Source organism: Athene cunicularia (assembly GCF_003259725.1).
Source record: "Athene cunicularia isolate RWA chromosome 1 unlocalized genomic scaffold, athCun1 chr1_part2, whole genome shotgun sequence".
Classification (NCBI taxonomy): domain Eukaryota; kingdom Metazoa; phylum Chordata; class Aves; order Strigiformes; family Strigidae; genus Athene; species Athene cunicularia.
The window spans coordinates 19,608,931-19,629,844 of NW_020799092.1; the positions used below are offsets into that span (position 1 = coordinate 19,608,931).

General features: G+C 38.1%; 2 protein-coding genes across 2 annotated transcripts in view; one reads left to right on the forward strand and one right to left on the reverse strand.

Annotated features, from left to right (window-relative positions):
* Positions 1-208: 208 nt before the first annotated feature.
* Positions 209-5,079, forward strand: C1H12orf45 (chromosome 1 C12orf45 homolog). Its single transcript, XM_026867814.1, has 3 exons — positions 209-339; positions 1,997-2,133; positions 3,738-5,079. Exons 1-3 carry the CDS (start codon positions 324-326, stop codon positions 3,918-3,920), a joined length of 336 nt encoding a protein of 111 aa, XP_026723615.1. The 5' UTR covers positions 209-323; the 3' UTR covers positions 3,921-5,079.
* A 991-nt stretch (positions 5,080-6,070) lies between these two features.
* The window catches only part of ALDH1L2 (aldehyde dehydrogenase 1 family member L2), a 29,144-nt gene continuing 14,300 nt past the window's right edge, over positions 6,071-20,914 (reverse strand). The window contains exons 11-22 of the mRNA XM_026867813.1: positions 19,984-20,111; positions 16,051-16,201; positions 15,254-15,324; positions 15,045-15,150; positions 14,606-14,693; positions 13,756-13,849; positions 13,408-13,504; positions 11,876-11,974; positions 10,992-11,157; positions 9,648-9,753; positions 8,315-8,514; positions 6,071-6,240 (exon numbers count right to left, since the gene is read on the reverse strand). Coding sequence (XP_026723614.1) covers positions 6,185-6,240; positions 8,315-8,514; positions 9,648-9,753; positions 10,992-11,157; positions 11,876-11,974; positions 13,408-13,504; positions 13,756-13,849; positions 14,606-14,693; positions 15,045-15,150; positions 15,254-15,324; positions 16,051-16,201; positions 19,984-20,111 — 1,362 coding nt within the window. The 3' untranslated portion in view covers positions 6,071-6,184. The remainder of the gene's footprint in view (positions 6,241-8,314; positions 8,515-9,647; positions 9,754-10,991; positions 11,158-11,875; positions 11,975-13,407; positions 13,505-13,755; positions 13,850-14,605; positions 14,694-15,044; positions 15,151-15,253; positions 15,325-16,050; positions 16,202-19,983; positions 20,112-20,914) is intronic.

Below are 20,914 nucleotides of genomic sequence, written 5' to 3' on the forward strand. Positions count from 1 at the left end.
CAGCCACTTGTGCTAGCAAGTTTAGACATTCGTTGCGTGCTATGTATAGAAATATGGAGATAATCACCCCAAACAGACATTAAGTAACCGTATTTTCTAGCAGTGTGGAATTTCTGGAGGCAGAGACAGTTGAATCCTCATGTTTAGCCTTGTGGAAAGGTGGAAAAGTAACAGCCAGGAGAGAGCACCACGGTTAAAATTTGGCATTTTCGGTTGCCACAGGTAAGCATTCAAATACTTGTTTGTTTCCAGGGCTGGAAGAAACTTTGTTGATTAGTTCAAAATGTAACAGCAAGGCAGCCACAACTTTACAGACGGTTAGGATGCCCAGGAGTAATGGTAAGTAGGGCTTTGTTATTGGAACAGTGTCATGTGGTAGTTAATATCTTTCACATAACTTTTGCTTTCTTTGCATTAGTAAAGGAGGAAACTCTTGTGTTCTGTTTCTACTCATCCTCGGTCCTTCGTTGCAGTTGCACATCCCGCAGGTTAATCATGTGACTGCTGCTTCTGCAGAGCTAAATTACAATAATAAATTAGGCGTCAACAGCTGTAAGTTTTAGGGACTTGGTTCTCCTTGCAGAAATACTCGTGCTCTCTGCATATAGTGAATTCACCAGGTTGTACCTTTGGTCTTCATTTAGTCAGATACTTTCAAATGGATGCAAATTATGTAGATTGCTTTCAGAACTTAAATGTGCTGGCAAAATTATTAAGCCAGATCATCTAACCATTCATTCATAACAAATTAATTTAAATGCATTAAGAAAACTTTTTTTTCTTTAATTGAGCTATGTTGCTTCTTTCTTAGTCAAAGATACACATAGATGGCAAACTTTCTCTTCAGCGTAACTCCGTGCATAAGAAGACATAGTGTAAAAATTGTTATTCTTTCAAAGTAGTGTATCTTCAGGAGTTTTTCTTCTCATGAAAACATACTGGAGTTCCTCAGTCTCAGACTGTTCTTTTCCAGTATAGAGTTGTTGCTTTTTTGCTGGTCTGGGATTCTTATCCCTTCTCAGAAGTAATTTCTGAATATAAAATATTTGGTGTGTAAAAGCATTTAATTTAAAATGAACTCTTGTCAAATTATTGTGCTTTTAAAAGCTCAGCTCAATCACAAAAGTAACAGAAAAAACAATTTGTTATATTGAGTTCTTTCTTGGATAAAAGTCTCTACAAGAATGAGAGTGTTTCAAAGGTAGGTTATACCTGTTTGACTTCTGTAGAGCTCACTTGGAATAGTACCTCTTTCTTCATGGAGAATGAACACTAGTGACTGGCTCATCTGCATGTGTGGGGCAGAGATTATTTGAAGAAACTGTGGAGGCACATGAGGATGTTCCCTTCCTCCATGGAAGGGAAATGGATGTGATTTTCCTAGTGACACTGATTGTCTTAAAATTGTTGGGAAGTCCTACTGAGCTTAGAGGGATATTTCTGTAGAGGATAAGTGCTTTATACTTCAGCCTAGAGCATCGGTCTCTTTCCCACCATCTTAAATGCAGAGCCCCTTTTGATAATTATGGTGAATTTTCTCTAGTGTAGCATGACACCTGTGGCATCTCTGCTACACCTGATTTTTCCATTTTCTTTGAGACTTTCAGTCTATAATGGGGAAGAAAGGAGGACAACATGTTTCCATTGAAGATAATACCGTTGTGAAAGTTTCTCAAGATGGCACTCAATGTATATTTAAAACCATGGAATTTACAAGCAAGTTTTCTGTAAAATAGTTGCATTTTGTTTTAAGAATCCGAATAGAATTGTTTGAAGTGACTTCTTGCACCACATGCTAATAGATTCAAGATATTTTTGCTGTTTATGTCTTGGGAAATTGTATTCTTTAATAAATCCTCCTACCAGCACACTTAAAATATGGTAGCTGGAAATTACAGTTGAAATGGAATCTGTTTAAATGCTCAGATTTCTGAGGTATAAATGTATAATGTGCATCTGTTTGTGTATATACATGTGATAATTATTTCTTTCTCAGTTTTGGACCGAGTACAGAGCTTTTTACCACAGATGGCCCATGCAAATGATGAGCTAAGAAGAAAAATGGTAACAGCACCAGCTCATCAGTTTGATATTGAAAATCTAGACAGTACAACAGAAAAAGTTATAGAAATGGTAAATGCTTACTATAATTTTTTTATTTTGTTAAGTAAATTTAGGTGTGATTAAAATAATTCTCTGATCTTAGAATGAGCTAATTTGATAGATAAGGCTGTGTCTTCACCATCTTAGTGATCTACAAATTGAAAACAGAGTTGTAATAAAAATGTTTATTTGGTTATAATTTACAACTTGGTTTTCATACTTGCAGAATTTAATCACTGAGGATGAAGTAGTTTAAGGCCAGAATAAGACATACTTTTGAATCAGCAACTCTGAATCAAAAGTAAGTGACAAATTCTAAATGTCTTGTGGGTAACTTGCTTTAGAAACTGGACAATGTAAGGCATACATTACAATATGCCATATAATAGTAAGGCATAACAGAAAGCTTTAGTGTAAGAGTAGTAACTGGCTTTCAGCTGTGTGTGTAGGTATTTTTAGGACTGGCTATAAGTCTGGGTTTTAGAAAAGTTAACGTTGTTGTGATCCTTTATGGCTGCTATTTGTCTATTGATTTACATTCACATCAATGTTTTCTTTCTGTTTTTAACTGAAGTGCTGCAGCCACATGCTTGTGTAAGAAAATTGTAATATGAAGGTGATGTGATATGTGCACATCCCAGACAAGTGCCTTCTGGCCTGCAGACCCACAGATGAAAAGCAGAAATAAGGCAGCCCGGGGTTTGGTTGTGTGAGGTCTCAGAACATTTATTGGCCACTGGATGGGTTCAGAGCTCCTGTAGATTGTATCCAGCCTACACGCACTAGGTTGTCCAGTGCAGGTATATGCTGAAGGATTCCGAATGAATAGTGGGAAAACGAAGTGGATCATTAAAATAGTTTGATTTAATATGCTGGAGTGAATAATTTGGATGGGATTTTTAAAAGATTTTTCAGGTGACAGTGTCTGACAAGTGTCTTGGCTTGATAATAAACAAGCCAGGAAACCTAGTGATTAATAGCTTAATGCTTTTTGCAAATCACTGAAGAAATTCATTTGCATTAAAATTCCTGTATTTTGCTTTACTGCATGCAAAAAGTTTTTGAGGTGAGAATTATCAGTTAAAGACAGATATTTTCATAGAGATAAACCTCAAAAATCATGGCTCTTGCATATGGGAATATACAATCACTTTTGCTTCAAAAAATATCATGGCAGTTTAAAAACTTGCTATTTTGCAGTAGTTGTAATGCCATGAACACTGCTAGGTTATAAGATGTAAACTTTATCAATAAAGATATACAGATGTGTGTATGTATATGTCATGACCCCTTATACACTAAATGAGTTGGTTTGAATTCTTTACTAAAAATTAGGTTTGATGCCTTCTGCTTATCAGTTTAAGTATCTTACTTAGACTATGAGTTCAGCTATCAACTCATTTCTCTCTTTGATAATGATATAAAAATGGCCTTATTTGCTGTAGGCAATATAAATTACAATTTAAATATTTAGGAATTTGTTAATATCTGTCATAATCCTAGAATGCAGAAGTCTTTATAACAGTGGTTTTCTCACGGTAGTAGGCTGTTTCATGTGTTTGCTTTATGTTTTACTCATATTATATAAATGCTATAGTGATGTATAATGTGTTAACTAAGGACTTCTTTTCCAGAATGTGGCTATAGTTGAACTGAGTGATTCTGATACAGATGAAGAGATACTCACTTCAGAAGATGACTCAGAATCTGAGGATGACCATATAACTGGTGAAGTGACTATAGACAACATTAAATTTCCTAAACAAAAGGGGGAAAAGGGCAAGATAGAAATTTTGGACAGCAAAGTAAATGAGTAAATGCATTTTATTTTACTTAAAAAAACCAAAACAAACCTAAAACAAGCCAACAACAAACCCACATTGTGTTTTCTTAATTTGAAGACTGGGCCCTTAAAACTACCGTGTTTCCCAGTGTAGCATCTCTCAGGATCATGTGAAATGCTCTAGTTTACATGGTAGAGGATTCAGGATCCACTCATGGCTGAGGCAGGCTGGATTTCTGAAGAATTAAGTACGGTTTTATTCATCAAACAATGTGGAAATAAGCTTTGTAGTAGGTTAGACTAATAAAGCAGCTAGAATTTGGGGCACTTGGAGTAGTTAAAATTCTTGTTCTGTTGCTTTGTTGAAAACATATGTTTAGAGTGTGCTGGAAGAAGTTTTTGCTTCAAGGGCAGGAAAGAATTAACTAGGAAAAAAGCTTTGTTTTTTAATACTCCATGTCCTGTGAAGTGTTATGTACAATGTCTTCAATATTAAAGATTATCTCAAAGCACATTAGAGATCTGTCTACATTGCATTTGTGGCAATAACTGTTGACCACTAAAGCAGTGGCCGAGGTCATTTCAAGGTGAGTTAGCGTGGGTAAGGACAGGCATGATTTGACAGTTCAGCAAAGGATTCCCTCCCTTTATGCCTGCACTGAGCTCATATCTGGAACATGTGTGGCTGTAGTAGATACCCTCAGTACTTAAATGGTCGCCTGCCTCCGTGATGTTACAGTTGCTTTAAAGTGGCGCTTCTTATCTCCTGCTTTCCCTGCCACGTTTCTGTCCTCCCCATTTAGTTAACAATTGTCACTGCCAAAAAAATAAAAAGGTGTATTTTCAGCTGGCCTGTATTTGCTTGAAACGGTTGTGAAATCAAAACCAGTGAAACTATGTCTTACTCATACTTACCTCAGATAGGTTGAATACAATGATTTGGGCTGTTGTATTTACCTCACAGATTGGTTTGCATTACAGAAGTATCTGTCATGCTCCTGGATGTTATAATTTGTTTCTTAAAGGAACTTTGTATTTTCTATACCATTAAAGTAAAATTTTCTATATTGTGTTTGCTCAAGTATTAAACTTAACATCAAGACTTGAAACCTGCAATTATTTACAGAATTTATTTTAAATCCCATACTTAAAGCCATAGTTTTAATACCTGTTTCTGTAATATCAGTAACAAGGATTCTGGTCTTTTTTTTTTTTTTTTTAATGCCGCTTCTTAAAAATAGAATAGGGGCATGATTTTCTGGGATTAACTGATTAAACCACAAAATATTTTAGCAAAGGGGAAGGATAGGAGTCTTAAGGAATGGGACTGCTACTTTTAATGGCAGCCGACAGATCAGATTAAGCTTTGGGTGGAGTGCACTCTCTTAGGAAGAGCAAGCAGTCTTAGTAGGCTTAGTTTCTTAGATAAGGTCTCAATATATGGAAAATTTCCTTCAAACTGAAGAAAGTTTGAAAGCCAACATCTTAGCTCAGTCATTTTACAGGATATTTTCCCATAGATCTTAAAAAAAAGTATGAAATACAAAGTAATAATCATGCTGTATAAAACAGTAATAACAGTCCATGTGCACAGACACAAAACCTGATTTTAATCCGTTAACATAACCACCTTTCAAACTGCAGGCAGGTCACACATTCCATATCAACAGAAGATAGAAAATATTTTCAGTAACTTTAGTTTGATATGCATAGTTTAACACCAATGTTGAACTCTGTATGTACTATACAAAGATCATAGTAAGTGCACTTTCTTGCGTTGATTTACTTACGGCACAAAGGTTTTCTGTACTGCTGAAGAATCACCAGAGCCGAATGTTTAATTGCTACCGTAAAACGTGAACTCTGGTTTACAGCAGAAATGGCATAATCGGTATATTTTAGTTCAACTTTAAGAGAAGCCTAATGACTAAGGATTTTAAATGATCATGGAAATAGTATGTTCACACAAATAAGACGTAGGCATGTGAACTCTTTTCTTCAGTTGTAATTGAAAAAATAAACTATGTTCTTGTTTTTTTGGGGGGGGTTGTGCTAACAACTGCTGCTGTTGCATAATTTAAATAATTTGGGTTAATTTTTCAAATGCTTTTATCTGTCAGACTAAGATTTGGACCTGATTTATAGAAACTTATCTATGGAATGGGTGGGGATTGTTTTGTGGGGTGGTTTTTTTTTTGCATTGCAGACAGCATATCCTGGGCGTGACATGAAGTGCTTCATGGAGTCACTAAGATTCAAACTCTGCCAAAAGTTTACTTTCGAAGTGAAGCTGTTACTTTAATATTCCACAGTGATAGCCTTGGTTCTGAGATATTCATGAAGAGCTTCTTCACCTGTACAAGCACAATATTCACCAGTTAGAGTAACAGCTAAATGAGAGAATGTTGTCAGAGACTGTAACTATTATTAAAGAAAAAATTTAAAATGCTTTAGCCAATATTTGAGTCCTTAAGGAACAATGGAAACGAATTTACCCTCCCACTGAGCTCTACAGGACAGGTTTGACAAGAGGCCAAACCCAACAGATGTGGAAAGAAAAAGGAACTGGAATTTAACAAACAGCCACCTGGGTGGGACTGAAGCAGCAGCAGCCGCTAGATGGCCAGAGGGAGCTCATAGCTGAATTCATGAACTTTGGTTTGTCTATGTTAAAGTTCCTAGGTAAAGGAGCTGTGTAAAAATTGGTAATCTTTTTTTCCTGATATTATTACTCATTTTGGTTTCAGGAAGTGGCTGATGCTTGCTAGAGATTCTAAAGGCAAAAATTATTTTGTCACTGAAAAGTTTTTTTTCTTTCATTTTTCTTTGCCACAAGGCTTGATCTATCCAGGCTTGTAAAGTTTCTTTCATGGAATCACAGAATCATCTAGGTTGGAAAGGACCCTGGAGATCTAGTCCAACCGTTCGCCTAGCACAGTTCCCACCTACAGCATATCCTAAAGCTCTAAATCGACCCTACTCTTGAACACCTCCAGGGATGGGGACTCCACCACCTCCCTGGGCAGCATATTCCAACGCCTAACAACCCATTCTGTTCTTTGACAGACTATACTGCACTTTTAAAACTGGTTTTGAAAAGATTTTTTTAATACCCGTTTCTCTGTGGCTGTCAGCAAATTTTTATGACATTTTAAGGAAAAAAAAAAGCTTCCCATGCCTTTACAAGTTTAGAGGAGAAACCTAAATTAGCATTCTTTCTGAGGGGAAGGAAAGAAGATTTTGACCGATACCTTTGCTGCTTGACAGCATTTGTAGCCTGTATGCAGCTCTGTACAAGCTGTAATTCACTCTGAGAAGAGTTGGCGAGGAATATTCTGCATGCTGTTTAGTAAATATGCAGGAAGGGCTGAACTGGAGGTATTGAGGCAGTAATATTGTAGGGATGGGAGAGGAACTAGATGGCTGTAATTGGAGCAATGTAGGAGCTGCTGTGTGGTGCAGTCGACACGCTGGAGGAAAGGGATGTGCCATCCAGAGGGACCTGGACAGGCTGGAGAGGTGGGGCCGTGCCAACCTGATGAAGTTCAGCAAGGCCAAGTGCAAGGTCCTGCACATGGGTCTGGGCAATCCCAAACACAGATGCAGGCTGGGTGGTGAGTGGGTGGGTTGAGCAGCCCTGCAGAGAAGAGCTTGGGGGTATTAGTACATGGAAAACTTAACTATGAGCCAGCAATGTGCACTCACAAACCAGAAAGCCAACTGTGGCCTGGGCTGCATCAAGAGCAGTGTGGCCAGCAGGGCGAGGGAGGGGATTCTTGCTCTCATGAGACACCCCCCCCCCCAGTGCTGTGTCCAGCTCTGGGGCCCCCAACATCAGAAGGACATGGACCTGCTCGAGCGTGTCCAGAGGAAGCCATGAAGATGATCAGGGGCTGGAGTACCTCCCATGTGAGGACAATCTGAGAGAGTTGGGGTTGTTCAAGCCTGGAGAAAGAGAAGGCTCTGGGGAGACCTTATAGCGGCCTTCCAGTACTTAATGGGGCTGCAGGAAAGCTGGGGAAGGACTCTGTCAGGGAGTGTAGGGATAGGATGAGGGTTGATAGTTTTAAACTGAAAGAGGGTGGATTGAGATTAAATGTAAGGAAGAAATTCTTTACTGTGAGGATGGTGAGACGCTGGAGCAGGTTGCTCAGACGAGTGGTGGCTGCCCCCTCCCTGGCAGTGTTCAAGGCCAGGTTGGATGGAGCTCTGGGCAACCTGGGCTAGTGGAAGGTGTCCCTGCCCATGGCAGGGGGTTGGGACTAGATGGTCTTTAAGGTCCCTTCCAACCCAAACCATTCTATGATTCTATGCAGGAAATGCATCCATAGCTCCTGTTTTACTAGACACACTGTACCACAGCTAAGGTTGTTTTCTCATTGATTTGGACTGTCAGGTGAGAAATGAGGGAGGGAGAGAATAACTTACCTAAATCTTTTCCAAAGCCAGACTGCTTAAATCCACCAAATGGTGCTGCCACATCAGTTTTGTTATATGTGTTAATAAAAACTGTTCCAGCTTCTAGCTTTTCACTGATGTAGAGAGCTTTGCTTATGTCTTTTGTGAAAACTCCTGAAGCCAATCCATATTCTGTGGTATTTGCCCGTCGCAGCACTCCATCAACATCTCTATGGGGGAAAGAAATTATTCAGTTGCAACTAGGTAAAATAAACAAGTGTTGGCAACCTTCTACCTGCAATGTCATTGAAGCACCTTTTTCCATGCTCTTTCTTCTCCAGTTAGCTTTTTCAAAGATAACTTGTTAAAGACTAATCTATGTGTCAACCTGACAGATCTATGGAAATTCATACCCTTGATTCTAACTTGTAAAACTTGTAACCTTACATTTCAGTGGTTAAGATCTACACCAAAAAATGTGAAAAGTTACAGTACACATACCAACTTTTCAGTTACAGTACAACTTGGGGATTAGAGCAATACAAAAACACTTGTAAAGCAGAGCCTGGCAGCAGATTATGAATCAGTTTGCTACAGTCTTGGCCTGCTTTACATGAAAATTAAAGGTTGAAATTCAGGCCTCTATCAAGTCACAACTTTTCAGGCCATGTCCAGAGTACTATTTTCTATTTACATCTTATCTCCATAGAGCTTAAAAAATCCATAAAAATGTAAAACTCAGTGTAGTCCCTTATCACCATACATAATTTATAGATGTGAAACGTTATCTATGTGGCTGGTTCTTAACTGTGTTATCAAACTGCAGAAAATGAAACCTGGTGGAAATAGTTATATGAAGTTTCTACACAGGGTTTTAATCTTATCTGTGTGTAAAATAATTCTTATGATTTAGAATAAAAGCTATTAAAACTGGCAGTCTACAAAATATACAGAGGCATTTTCATTTGAAACAGTAATGTGCCAGTATTACACAATGCACAACAACGCTTTGTGGTCTTTTGTGACAAAGAAAAATAAGTGATTCCACTGGAAAAAAATACACATTTTGTAATTTGATCAAGCTGTTGCAATTACCACATCAACTTCAGCAAAAACATTTCACTGAATACTATGTCTTATTTAAGACCTGGCACTTATAGTTGCATTCTATCCGGTCATACACTACTAATACCATTTGTTCTATGTCAACACAAGAGGGGTATTTTCTCAGAATTTAGCTGGAAGAGGATCTAGGGATTCAGACTGGTCTTAAAAGATTTAACAAAATCATACTACGTACTCTTGTCATTTCTACACTTAGACTGAAAATGAGAAAGTTCCTAACAGTAACTGGAGAACATACCCATTTTTAAACTTAGATATCACCATCACAGGACCAAAGGACTCTTCCTGGGCAATATACATATGGTCTTCAACATCTGTGAAAACAGTGGGTTCCATGAAGAAACCTAAACAGAGGACAGAGCATCATTTAAGCATGGTGAAAATGCTTCATGGATTGTATTGTCCAGGCCCTCTCTTTTCCATACTTTGATATGTTGAGACTTGAAACAGAAAATATCAAGATTGATACGAATGAAGTATGAATGGAGATGCGTGTATGTAAGCACCATAGAAACAGTGGAAGAAAGGTTAAAAGAATGGCCTGTGTTGATCAGAGTAACAACATGTGCTGTTCCCTGCCAGACCAGAAGATCTGCATGCCACAGCCCACGTGACTCCTCAGGGGAAGACCCTGCACTCTGAGAGCAGAAAGATAAGGTTACAGCATGTTGCAGAGGCCACTGTTTTTCTTGTTTTCTTCCAACAAGAAGACAGATCGTGGCCGTAAAGATCTGTATATTCCAAACAAGGAATCACATGCTGCGGGCAGAAGCTTTGCCTAGGATTTATGGATGCTGAAGTAAGGAAAATGCTGAGGCGAAGGACCACCTCATGACTGTTCATTTCTGAAGGGTGGAAAGACCTGTCCAAAAGCTAGCTCATTGTTGCCAGTCAAGAACTGTCCTGGTGTTACATGCGATCCTAGACACCTACACCTTAGTGAGTTAAGTGTATTCCAGTCTGAGTGGGTAAAATCAACCTCAGAGATTTTACATAAACGCCACCCCCTTCCATAATGTTTCCCATTTAGTTTTGTTACGCTGATTTTGTATGTTTATGAATCTCCACTTTCATTATATTTAGGGATGTAATCATTATGTTTTGAAACTGATGCAAATGTTTCCTCTTCATTATTGACAAAGAACAGATGTCCATGAGAAAATGTTGCTTTCATGCCTGCCCACTAAACTTCGCATACATATTGTCTATATAGCAAAACAGGCTTTTGACAATAACACCTTATGCAAACTCTGCTAGTAGTTTCCTCAGTTGGCTTTAGTGTTACTGTGATCTAAATAGATATAATTATGGTTCTTGACAGTTCAAGAAGAAAGCCTTAATGCCTCACAAACAACAGAAATAAATGAGCAAAAGTTTCCATACAGTCTAGATTCTGATTTCGTATGTTATGGTTTAGTTGCACAGCTTCTCTTAACAGGAGACGTGAAAGCCTCAGGTAGTATCTTGGGCTTACTTGGTACTGTTCTCATGATACTGCTACTTCACATAATGCAGCAGAGACAATCATGATGGCTTTTGTTTAAAGTGTAAAAATTCCAAACACCTCTGAACAGTATTTTACCTGGTCTACATACTTGTCTTCCTCCATACACTAGAGTGGCTCCTTCTTTTACTCCAGTTTCACAATATTGCAGCAACTTTTCCAAATGTGCCTTGTGATTTTGTGGACCATGATCTGTAGATCTATCAAGTGGGTCACCGATTTTCATCTTTTTTATTTCTTCCACCTATGGGTTACCGAATTAAAATGAAGTTACATAATGTAGCAAATAGTTGTTAAAGTAACCAGTGATTCAGGATGCTTCTTTTTTAGTTAGGCTCTAAGAAAGTGCTGGATTCTTAGAAGATAGAATGCTTCTCACTTTCTAAAATAAGGCTTTGTCTTATGCTTGATAATGTTTGGTTACTTCTGAAAGTTTTTGATTCTGTTTTCATGTATTCATTCTCTTCTGCTATTAAGATAGGCATGTAAAATGTTAGCTTTTACCAGTGGTAAATGAGTTATGACAGTGATTTCCTATTCTTGATCTAAATAAATTAATTCTTCAGTAGTACAATGTGGTAGCTACTGGATTTTAACACGTTTGTGTTATTTTAGCTATGCTTCTAATATGCCATTTTTTAAACTTCACAGCAGCCTTCAATCACATTGACCTATATGCAGTAATTTTTAAAATCTTATTTCCTAATCAAATATGAAATATCCCTGAAGGTACAACATCTGTTTCAGTGTCACCTTTGTGTGCATTACTGATGAAAATATCTCCCTTCAGTGCCTTCCTTTTAACCCTATAAGATGTTCCTGGGGAGCAGCATTGCCTATCATTAGCAATAATGAGAAAATAAACAACAGAAAATAAGAAGAAATGCAAATGTCTATAAAACTATTGGATCTTTTTGCCATCATAAAGTATCTGCTTACACTTTAGTCCTTGAATATCTTACCACTTTTCTAACAAATTCATCATGGATGGATTCTTCCACAAAGAGTCTGCCAGCTGCAATGCAGTTTTCTCCTTTGTTGAAATATACTGCTCCCATACCCTGAACAGGAAAAAAGACATTAATATTTATACGCATCCTTTTGTTCAGACTCCCTTTCATTCTGTTCCCTTGGGTTGCATTCTGTGTTTGTGACCCTCAAAGCGTGATGCTTTATGTAAAGGGACATCATCAATGCAACAAGAGACTAATCTTATAACTGGCAAACATATGTCCGTGGAGACAAAGGGGTCAGGATGAACTGATCTTTCCATTTACATCAGCGTTCCACAAAAACACCTGCTGCAGCATCACAGAGAAGAGGGCTTGCACCACGGCCAGTGATTATAAAACTCTGCTAATCCACTGAGCGATACTGCTTATGTTTAAAGTTGCATGTAACTGGGTGAAAATTACTTATCACTAATCTGCATTTCAGGAGTGTGGATTCAGACCCCATGCAGTTTGTTCCTTTCTATTTATCAAGAACTAATACCTAGTATTACTCTTCCAGGGGGTGGGGAGGTGGGAGAAGGAAGAGCAGGACCAATACAATTTCTAAAAAGTAGTTTTCTGGCAGCTGACAAGGCCTAGGGTCCTGGTATTAGTAGGTATGATGACCAGGATCATGTGCTAGTGTTAAGTGTGTGGCAAAAAAAGCATTGTTTGCCATCATTTAAAGCCATCAATGCCAGGTACAGGTCAGGCCAACCTCTGTGTCACCCTCTCACTTCTACAACTGACAACAGTGGTGGGGTCAAGCAGTGTGCTGACTGCAAAGTTTCAGCTTTTACTGTTTTCCACAGATATTTCACTGTGCAGTCACTCAGACTCTTGTCCTGCCAAAAGACACACCAAAAATGGGGAAAGCATGTTATAGTTTCTTCCTAGTAGCAGTACCTGCTTATGCTGGCTTAGAGAATTCACAGAATTAGTTGGATAAGTACAGTGTGGAAGACCTTTGTTTGCTTCTTAGTGAGCAAACTGCATCTGCTGTCATTTTGATGAATCAGATTACCTGAGCAGGAAATAAGCTCCCTAAATCCACTGAATTTCTCATTTGCACATTTATGAACTTTAAACACATTATGGCTGGTTGGGAAAGTGGATTGTGGTGATTGATGGTGAATTAAGAACTATATGGCAACAGGGAACTCAATGTATATTTTAACTCACGTTCAGGCTTCAATTTTTTAAGCACTTTTTTCTGAGTATCAGATTTTAACAGATCAATTTTAATATGTTAACTTGGCTAATGAAAATACTTTCCAGCTATATTTCTTTGTTTTGTTGTATTTTCTAATGTATATTTCTCATAGTACTGATCCCTGCCTTTTTGGTGCAGCATGAACAGTTTAATTGTGCTGGCATAAAGAAACACCCTTTTCATGCAAGGGCTTCCCACTGCAGTTTTTGGCAAGTCAAGAGGAATATTGCAGTACTATAAGGATGTATCACAAAGGGTTTAAATACATTTTTCTTAGAAGTAACATTACCATTTTTACAGCTCTGTCAAGTTCACAGTCACTGAATATGATCAATGGTGATTTACCACCAAGTTCAAGAGAAACTTTCTTCAGATTAGTGGCTGCACTGTAAAAAAACAGAAATAATCATATAAATCCAACTTTTAAATAGCTTATTTCATTATTTCCTTTGAATTATACCTAGTGCAAATGTATAAACCTCTATTTTCCAATACTGATTTAGCAGAATTCTACATAAATGTAAACAATGATATATAGCTATGCTTTTCTATTACTGCTGCATGCACAATATGGCTAATAAGATACTTCAGAACTGGATTAAGCAGTGTTTATTTATGAATCTTTTGCTGAGAGTACCTCTTCATGATCTGTTTGCCAGTTGGTGTTGAACCAGTGAATCCAACTTTGCGAACATCTGGATGTTCAGACAAGTGCTGTCCCACTAAGCCACCTACAAGAATGAGGAAAACAGCTTAACTGGACAGTCCAAAGGCAATTTTTACTACTCCAGCAGCAGCACTGTAACACAGAGAGAACTAACAATATGCCAGTTGAGTACAATATCACATCCTTATTTATATTTACAACTTTATTCATATGACTATGAAAAATCTCACATTAATTAGCTTGGATCACATTAGTGTCTCCAAATTCTTCTATCTGTCTGGACTAGAGAACATCCTTCCTAATACTCCAAGTGGAATAATCTAGTTTGTAACAGAGACTACCCCATATAGTTACTGTCATTTTTCTTCCTTTAGAGGAAAGAGGACAATGGTGACACCAGGTAACATGGTGTAGGCCATGACCTGCAGTGACCAATACACATCTTACCAGCTTGGTCTAGGTCTCACAGTCACATTTATCACATTCAAAGTGATGACAAGATTAGGAGAAAAAAAGAAGTTTTACAATCAAGTGAAATATGTTTCTCTGTAATATGTTCTTTTTCAGACTGTTGATGCTATTTGTGTGATCTTGTAAAGGGTGACAGCTCTTACCACTAGCCAGAGCCAGGTGACATACAGATTTTTCCAATTCTGTTCTGGAAACATGTGAAATCGCTATATGACATAGATGCAACCCTACTACCTATGAAGATACATGCATTTACACAATAGGTCTTTAAAAAGGTAAAATGCAGGTAAAATGCACCAGTTTTAACATAACCTACTCTTCCCAGAAAAATTGTAAGTTGAAATCTTACCTGAACCAGGCAGAATATTTATAACGCCCTTAGGAAATCCAGCTTTAGCTGAGAGTTCTGCAAACTTCAAGGAAGTCAGAGGTGTGACCTAAGTAGAAACATTTAGATTAGGTCTCCTAGTTAATTAAATATGTGATGATGTCTTTTACATTCAATACATCTTAATTTTGATACAATATTAATCTTCTCACAGTATTGACAAATTAAAAGTGATGGCTTCTTGTGGAAAAGAATTCATTCTTGAAAATTAGAGTACCATCAGAGCAGAATTGAAGACAATCTGAACCTTGTATCATCATAGCAATCTGTATTATTATACATGCACTTTAAAACATATGACCGGTCAACCTGTGGGTGAAACCAGCTAGTTTGCCTGAATTATTTTGCCTGAAGAAATAGTGGAGGATTTAGCCATGTCTACATTCCTTTTTGTTTTTACCTGAGCTGGCTTGAGTACGAGTGTGTTGCCTGCAGCCAAGCATGCTGCACTCTTCCATGCAAGCATCATCAGTGGGTAATTCCAGGGGATAACAATTGCACAGACACTTAAAGTAGGGAAAAACAGAGAAAGATTATTTTTTATCACAGCTTTTGAATAGCTTTTCTCTATGTGAAGGCTGTCACTAAGAAGAAAATAGTGATACTTACCCTATTGGCTCTTTCTTGGTGAATGTTAGATTATGGTTTGGCCGGGCCTGGTTAATTGGAATTGTAGCACCCTAATAGACAGAAGAGGGACAAATCTTCATCTAATGTTCTTCATTTTTATTACAAATATATTTGCCATATAAGTATGTTTTGGAAAGCCACAGAGTGGGCTTCAAAACCAGAAGCATTTTTGCATCAGAGAAAGGGGCAAGTATAATTCTATTGTATGATTTGCGACTATGGATACTGTAGTCAAGTCCTGATTTTTAGTTGGATGAAATAAAAGCAGAGATAACAGAAATATGGAAGAACATAAAGTGAGGGTCTGATGGATGAAAAAAAAAGGTGAGTGATATTCTTGATTGTGGATCTTAAAGATATTTGAGGAAATGCTGTTGAACCTGTGCCGTGTGCTGTGTCATCAAGCAAACTCACCAGCCTTGGTCAGAATGCAATATAGCACATGAGTATCTGTACTTACCCACATCATGACCACAACGACATTCTGCTCCATGAATAATCAAGAGCTGACTAAGCACGCATATACACTATGACACCTCAACTGATTTCTTTGATATTTAGAGTCACATTCCAAATCCATATTCTCCAATTGGAAGCAGACTGTCCTTTTGTATTGCCAGGGAGACACATTGTAGGTAAAAATCTAATTTTGTTTTATTTTTTGATTCCTTGATTACTTTTGCCCACACATCTTTTTGGCACTGTCAGAAGAAAAAAAAAAAAAAAAAGTCTAGAGAAGCACTGCCATTGATTATTTCCTTTAGGTATTCACTTGCCTGAATTTTGTCACACCATCCAGCGAAGTATCTGAATGTTTGCACAGACATTCCAACGTGGGTCTTCAAAGCTAAAGTGTAGACAGCTCCTGAGTCAATAGACTCTATTGTAGCTAACTCTTCTTGATGTTCTTCCATCAGGTCTGCAAGTCTTTAATAGAAACATTACAAATCCACATCAAAGAAAAGTGACATCTAACCACTGACAGCCTAAAATACTTGGTATGTCAAAGAACAGTAATTAAAATTGCATTCCCCCTGAACTGGAGGTGGAGCACTGGAGCCACTGCTCAATTAAGATCAGTAAGAGCTTGAACAACTGCCTGTTAGTCTGCAAATGTCTTCACATTGATTGTACTAGACACTGGATGAAGACACAAGCACAGAAAACTTAACTGATTGTTCAGCTATGGTTTTGTAAATAAAAAAAATAATTGAAAAATTTGTACTCTTTTTCTGTCATACTACAAGGAGCCAATTATAGAAAATCAGACCAGTAAGTCGAAAGGAAGTACACAATAACATAAGAATTGTAAAGTAATCAAAAGTATCAAGAAGTACTCGGAGTCCTAGCTTAAGATTTTGGAAACCTAGCTTCATAATGCAGTTTTGTATTGTCTGAACTTGGACTAAAATACTTAAGTGTTAGATGCTTCAAAGGCACCCAGATGTCCAAAGACAGAGCTCCTAACCCATAATGCAAATTGAGTTTTATGTGCCTTGCTACATTTGACAATCTGGCCCACGGTGTCCTTGGGCCTCAAGTTCTCCATCTGTTAGATTTATGAAGCAACACAATGAGATTTAAGACTGTGGTAAATACTGCTGAGTTAAGAGTAGCTATCAGAGTGTTTCAAAAAAGCATCTGCCCAGACACATACCTTTATGTGTAGGTAATTTCTGTGGTCCCCTGCTCAGGCAGAAAGGTCTGTTTGCATGAATGAATTTTCACATTCAGGTCTTAGATCTCTCACATGACAGTGAAACAGATGCATCAACATTTTTCTTAAGCTTCTGTCTGTGTTTTGGTACTCAGACTTGTAATCAATGCTCCCATGTGATTTTAAGAGCTTAACCAAGTGCATTTTACATTCTGTAAAGAGTATTCAAAACTGATTGTGGAACCTACTTTTCTACTGTGTAAATTCTCCCCATTTAAAGCATTTGCAGAGATGTGGAAAAATGCTCTTTAATACTTGTTTTAGATGGATCTTGGAAACCCAGCTACAGGTCAGGGCATCAGCAGTAGTATGTAAAAGAACAGATGTGGCATGGCAGGGACAAAGGAGAAAGTTCCATTTAATGCATGCCTAATATCTTCTATTAAAGATTCCTAAGACAAAGCAGCAGAGCTAGGGGTTTTAATGGTACAAACCTCCCTACAAACCTTCCCTCTGGTTCAGCACTCAAAAACTCTAGTTTGAACAGAGACTAGAGAAAAAGGAGCCTTGTTCGAATTCAGGTGGACTGGAGAGATACTTCATTCATACTGGGAATGCTCTGCAATATGAACAGTCTATCCTAGAGAGCCAGTAGCCTAAGTAGAGAAGAATTTAATCCAGGAATAATCCATGCACTGTAGGGGAGTTACATTTTCCATATGCTTAACATAATTAAGCTTGCAGATATTTCAAGTGTAAAACACAAATCAGTAGTTCTAAGACCTTAAAAGTTTCTCCTTAGGGCAGAGTTAACTTGAGCTCTCAAGCACTCTATGTTCCCAACACAAATTAAACCCGTTTGTCCACGCTTTGAATCTGTGCACACTCCTGAAAAATCTGTGATCGATTTTACTTAATTTTAATATGAGTTCTGACTTGCCCTTTTTCTGTTGTGATGATTACTCAACTTTTTTACATCCTGCAGGCCTTATTTAAAGACCTGATCACATACCTTATGAGACAAGCAGAATTTTCAGCTTTGCTCTCATGCTCTAAGGTGCCTGCCATGTCTTGTAAAATGTGGCTTTTATGAATACTTTTTTATCTCTAATTACATCTACTTGGTCTATGTGGATATGGTAAAAGAGGGGAGGGGAATTTACATCCAAGGCATGCAACAAAGTAAAAATTACAGCTATATTAATGGGATAACAAATGATTTGCTGGATACACTACAGAAGACAGAAAACCATGTTTCCCAGGTGCAGCATTACATTCCCCCATGGTCCTTTTCCTTAACTGTCAGAGTACAGACATGCAATGGATTCTCTACTCCTTACTGTCTAAGCCCAGTCTTATGAGGACAGAATCATCTTCTAGGTGCATATGCCAAACCTCTGAATCAGCTAGATCTGCAGTTTCTAAACCCTCACAGAAGTTATGCAAAGAGCAGTGTCCAACAATAAAAGGGCAGTGACCCACCCTTGTCATCCAAATACATTGTTGTGCTACCACCCTGAAGCTGCTCACTGTGTACCTGATCCTTCTTCTGCCATCTATCCTGGTGTCCAGGAATAGCCTTCTGGAACAGCACAATACAGGCTTAACATAGCAGCAGTTATGAGCACACTATTGAAGATTTTTTTTTTTTGAAGGTAAAAAAACTTCCTTCTCTTCCCTATAGATACATATGCAGTCTCCTAGGAACAACTGACATGGCCAGGACATCCAATAGTAATGTTGATGATCCTACAGACTACACCCTGCAGAAAGCAGGTGTCTGATACACAGGACCTACTCCAAGAGTTCTTTAGTGCAGGAAGTTTCAATTCTATTCAAGATCCTAACTTCTTTAAAGTCATCTGCTATGTCAAACACAGTCTAAGATCTCCACCTACTGAATAAGAACAGAATTTGCCTAGTACATTTGTGCCGATGATTTTCCATCATCACATTAGCTAAATGTGGATGTGTGGCAATCAGGAGTAGCAATCTGCTTCTTTACTCATCTCTACTCACTCATTTTTCACGTCCTCGAAAAGAAAAAGCATCAAAAACTCTTAATCTACCTCCACAAAAGAGGGTCTCTTTCTGGGGAAGCTCTGCAGCTTCTAGTCATCCCAAGTCTGCAAGAGTGTTCTCACTATGCTTGCTGTAAGGCACCAGAAGCATCACGCTGCATTTTATTAGGTGCCTCCAGTACCACCCTCACAACACGTAGCTAGCAGCATCATCCTTCCAAGACCACTTCTTGCACTTCAGGGGATCAGAAACCACCACTAAAATACCATTCACTCAGCATAACCTCTGTTTATCCTCTGAAACAGTAACAACACAGCCAAAAAAAGAAACAGGCATTATCTAGAGTTGACACAGTGAAACAAATACAAATAAGAAATACTGAGCTGGAAGAGACTCAGATAAATGTGGCATTCAGCTGAGGGTGTTTCTACACAGGACAATTCCTCTGCAGCAGACCATATTGCATCTCCTAGAACGGAGCCAGGTGAGAAGTATGCTGGGATACGATCCTGGAAAACCCAGCATCAGTTACAGTGTATTTCAAAACTAGTGGCAATGTGGCTGTATGTTTACTATATGGAGGGCAGATGCAGGCAGGCTTAGCAAGGTCAAAAGTATCTGCCTACCTAACCTAGGTAGACTCTGCCTGTAAAACTTCGCCTCATTTATACCCTTTGCAAGGAAATTTTCAATCCTTGAAACAATAAGCATATAGATTAAATGAAGCCATCAATATTTAAAAGACATTTTCCTCAAATTCTTTGTTTCCATTCATAATTTTAAAAAATGGTAGCAGTGAGAGAACACAAGATTTTTGTCTGTCACAAGAAAGGTTACCCAGCTAAGACCCAAGGACGGTACACTGAAGTAAATTAGAGGATGAAAAATGGCTAGTCTGGTTCCTCTAACAGTGGGATTATGAACATCCATTATATTCAGGAAATGTATGCAATAATTCTTCAGAGGAAGATTTAAGAAAACAGAAGTAGAGTCAAGAAAACAAAACAAACACAAGCTGCCTTTCACATACCTGTACATGAGTCGCCCTCTTTCTCTTGCATTCATTCTTCCCCATTCACCATTTTCAAATGCCTCCTTTGCTGCTGCCACTGCCTTGTCAACATCAGCCAGTGAAGCAGAAGATACACTGGCGATTATCTGTCCAAATGTAGCATTCCGTTAGCTCAAACCAAAATGCCAGTATGCACAGTGTTATTCCTTCCTCCTAAACTTCTTGACTGGGTGTAAGCAAATACTTAATATCCTCAACCCCAGCAGTTGGCATGGGTGAGTCTTGCTGCAAAAAGTTCAGAAACAGCTGGTAGAATTTGGGGGACACTGCAAGGACTCTGATTCCTAGATCTATCTTCTTCACATCAAGGTGCATTGTCCTACTTGATTTCACTCTCTCTTTCCAGATGTAAAATCAATGCGACATTACAAACATTGGAAGTCTTTGAATGTGACATTATGATCTAAATACAAACATGTTGAAATGTCTCCTGCATGTTCCATTTCTTAGAAATGGAGCTTCTGTTACCGTAAGGCACCATATACACGTAGTATTTTATGATGATTGTGTTCTAGAAATACACAAAAAATTGTTATGACTTTTTTGCAATTCCATAATGAGTTTCCAGAAAAGTACCAGTCTCACTTCTGATAACCGTGAAATTTGTGGTATTGATTTCAGCAGAATTTATTTACTCCAAAACTGATGGACATCAGAATCACTACAATTATTTATAATTCATCGTTATGAGTTGCTCAACCAAGATTCAGTAGTTCAGAACCAAAGTGCAACTGCATATAGTTTGCTGTTGAAGGGCCATTTTTCTCACTGGGAGTTTAAAGGGACATTTTAGAGTTACACCTGTACTAAGACATCAAATTTGTAAAAAAAGTAAAGTAAAAACTGATGTTGATGACTGCCACAAAATATATACAATATCCTAAAATAG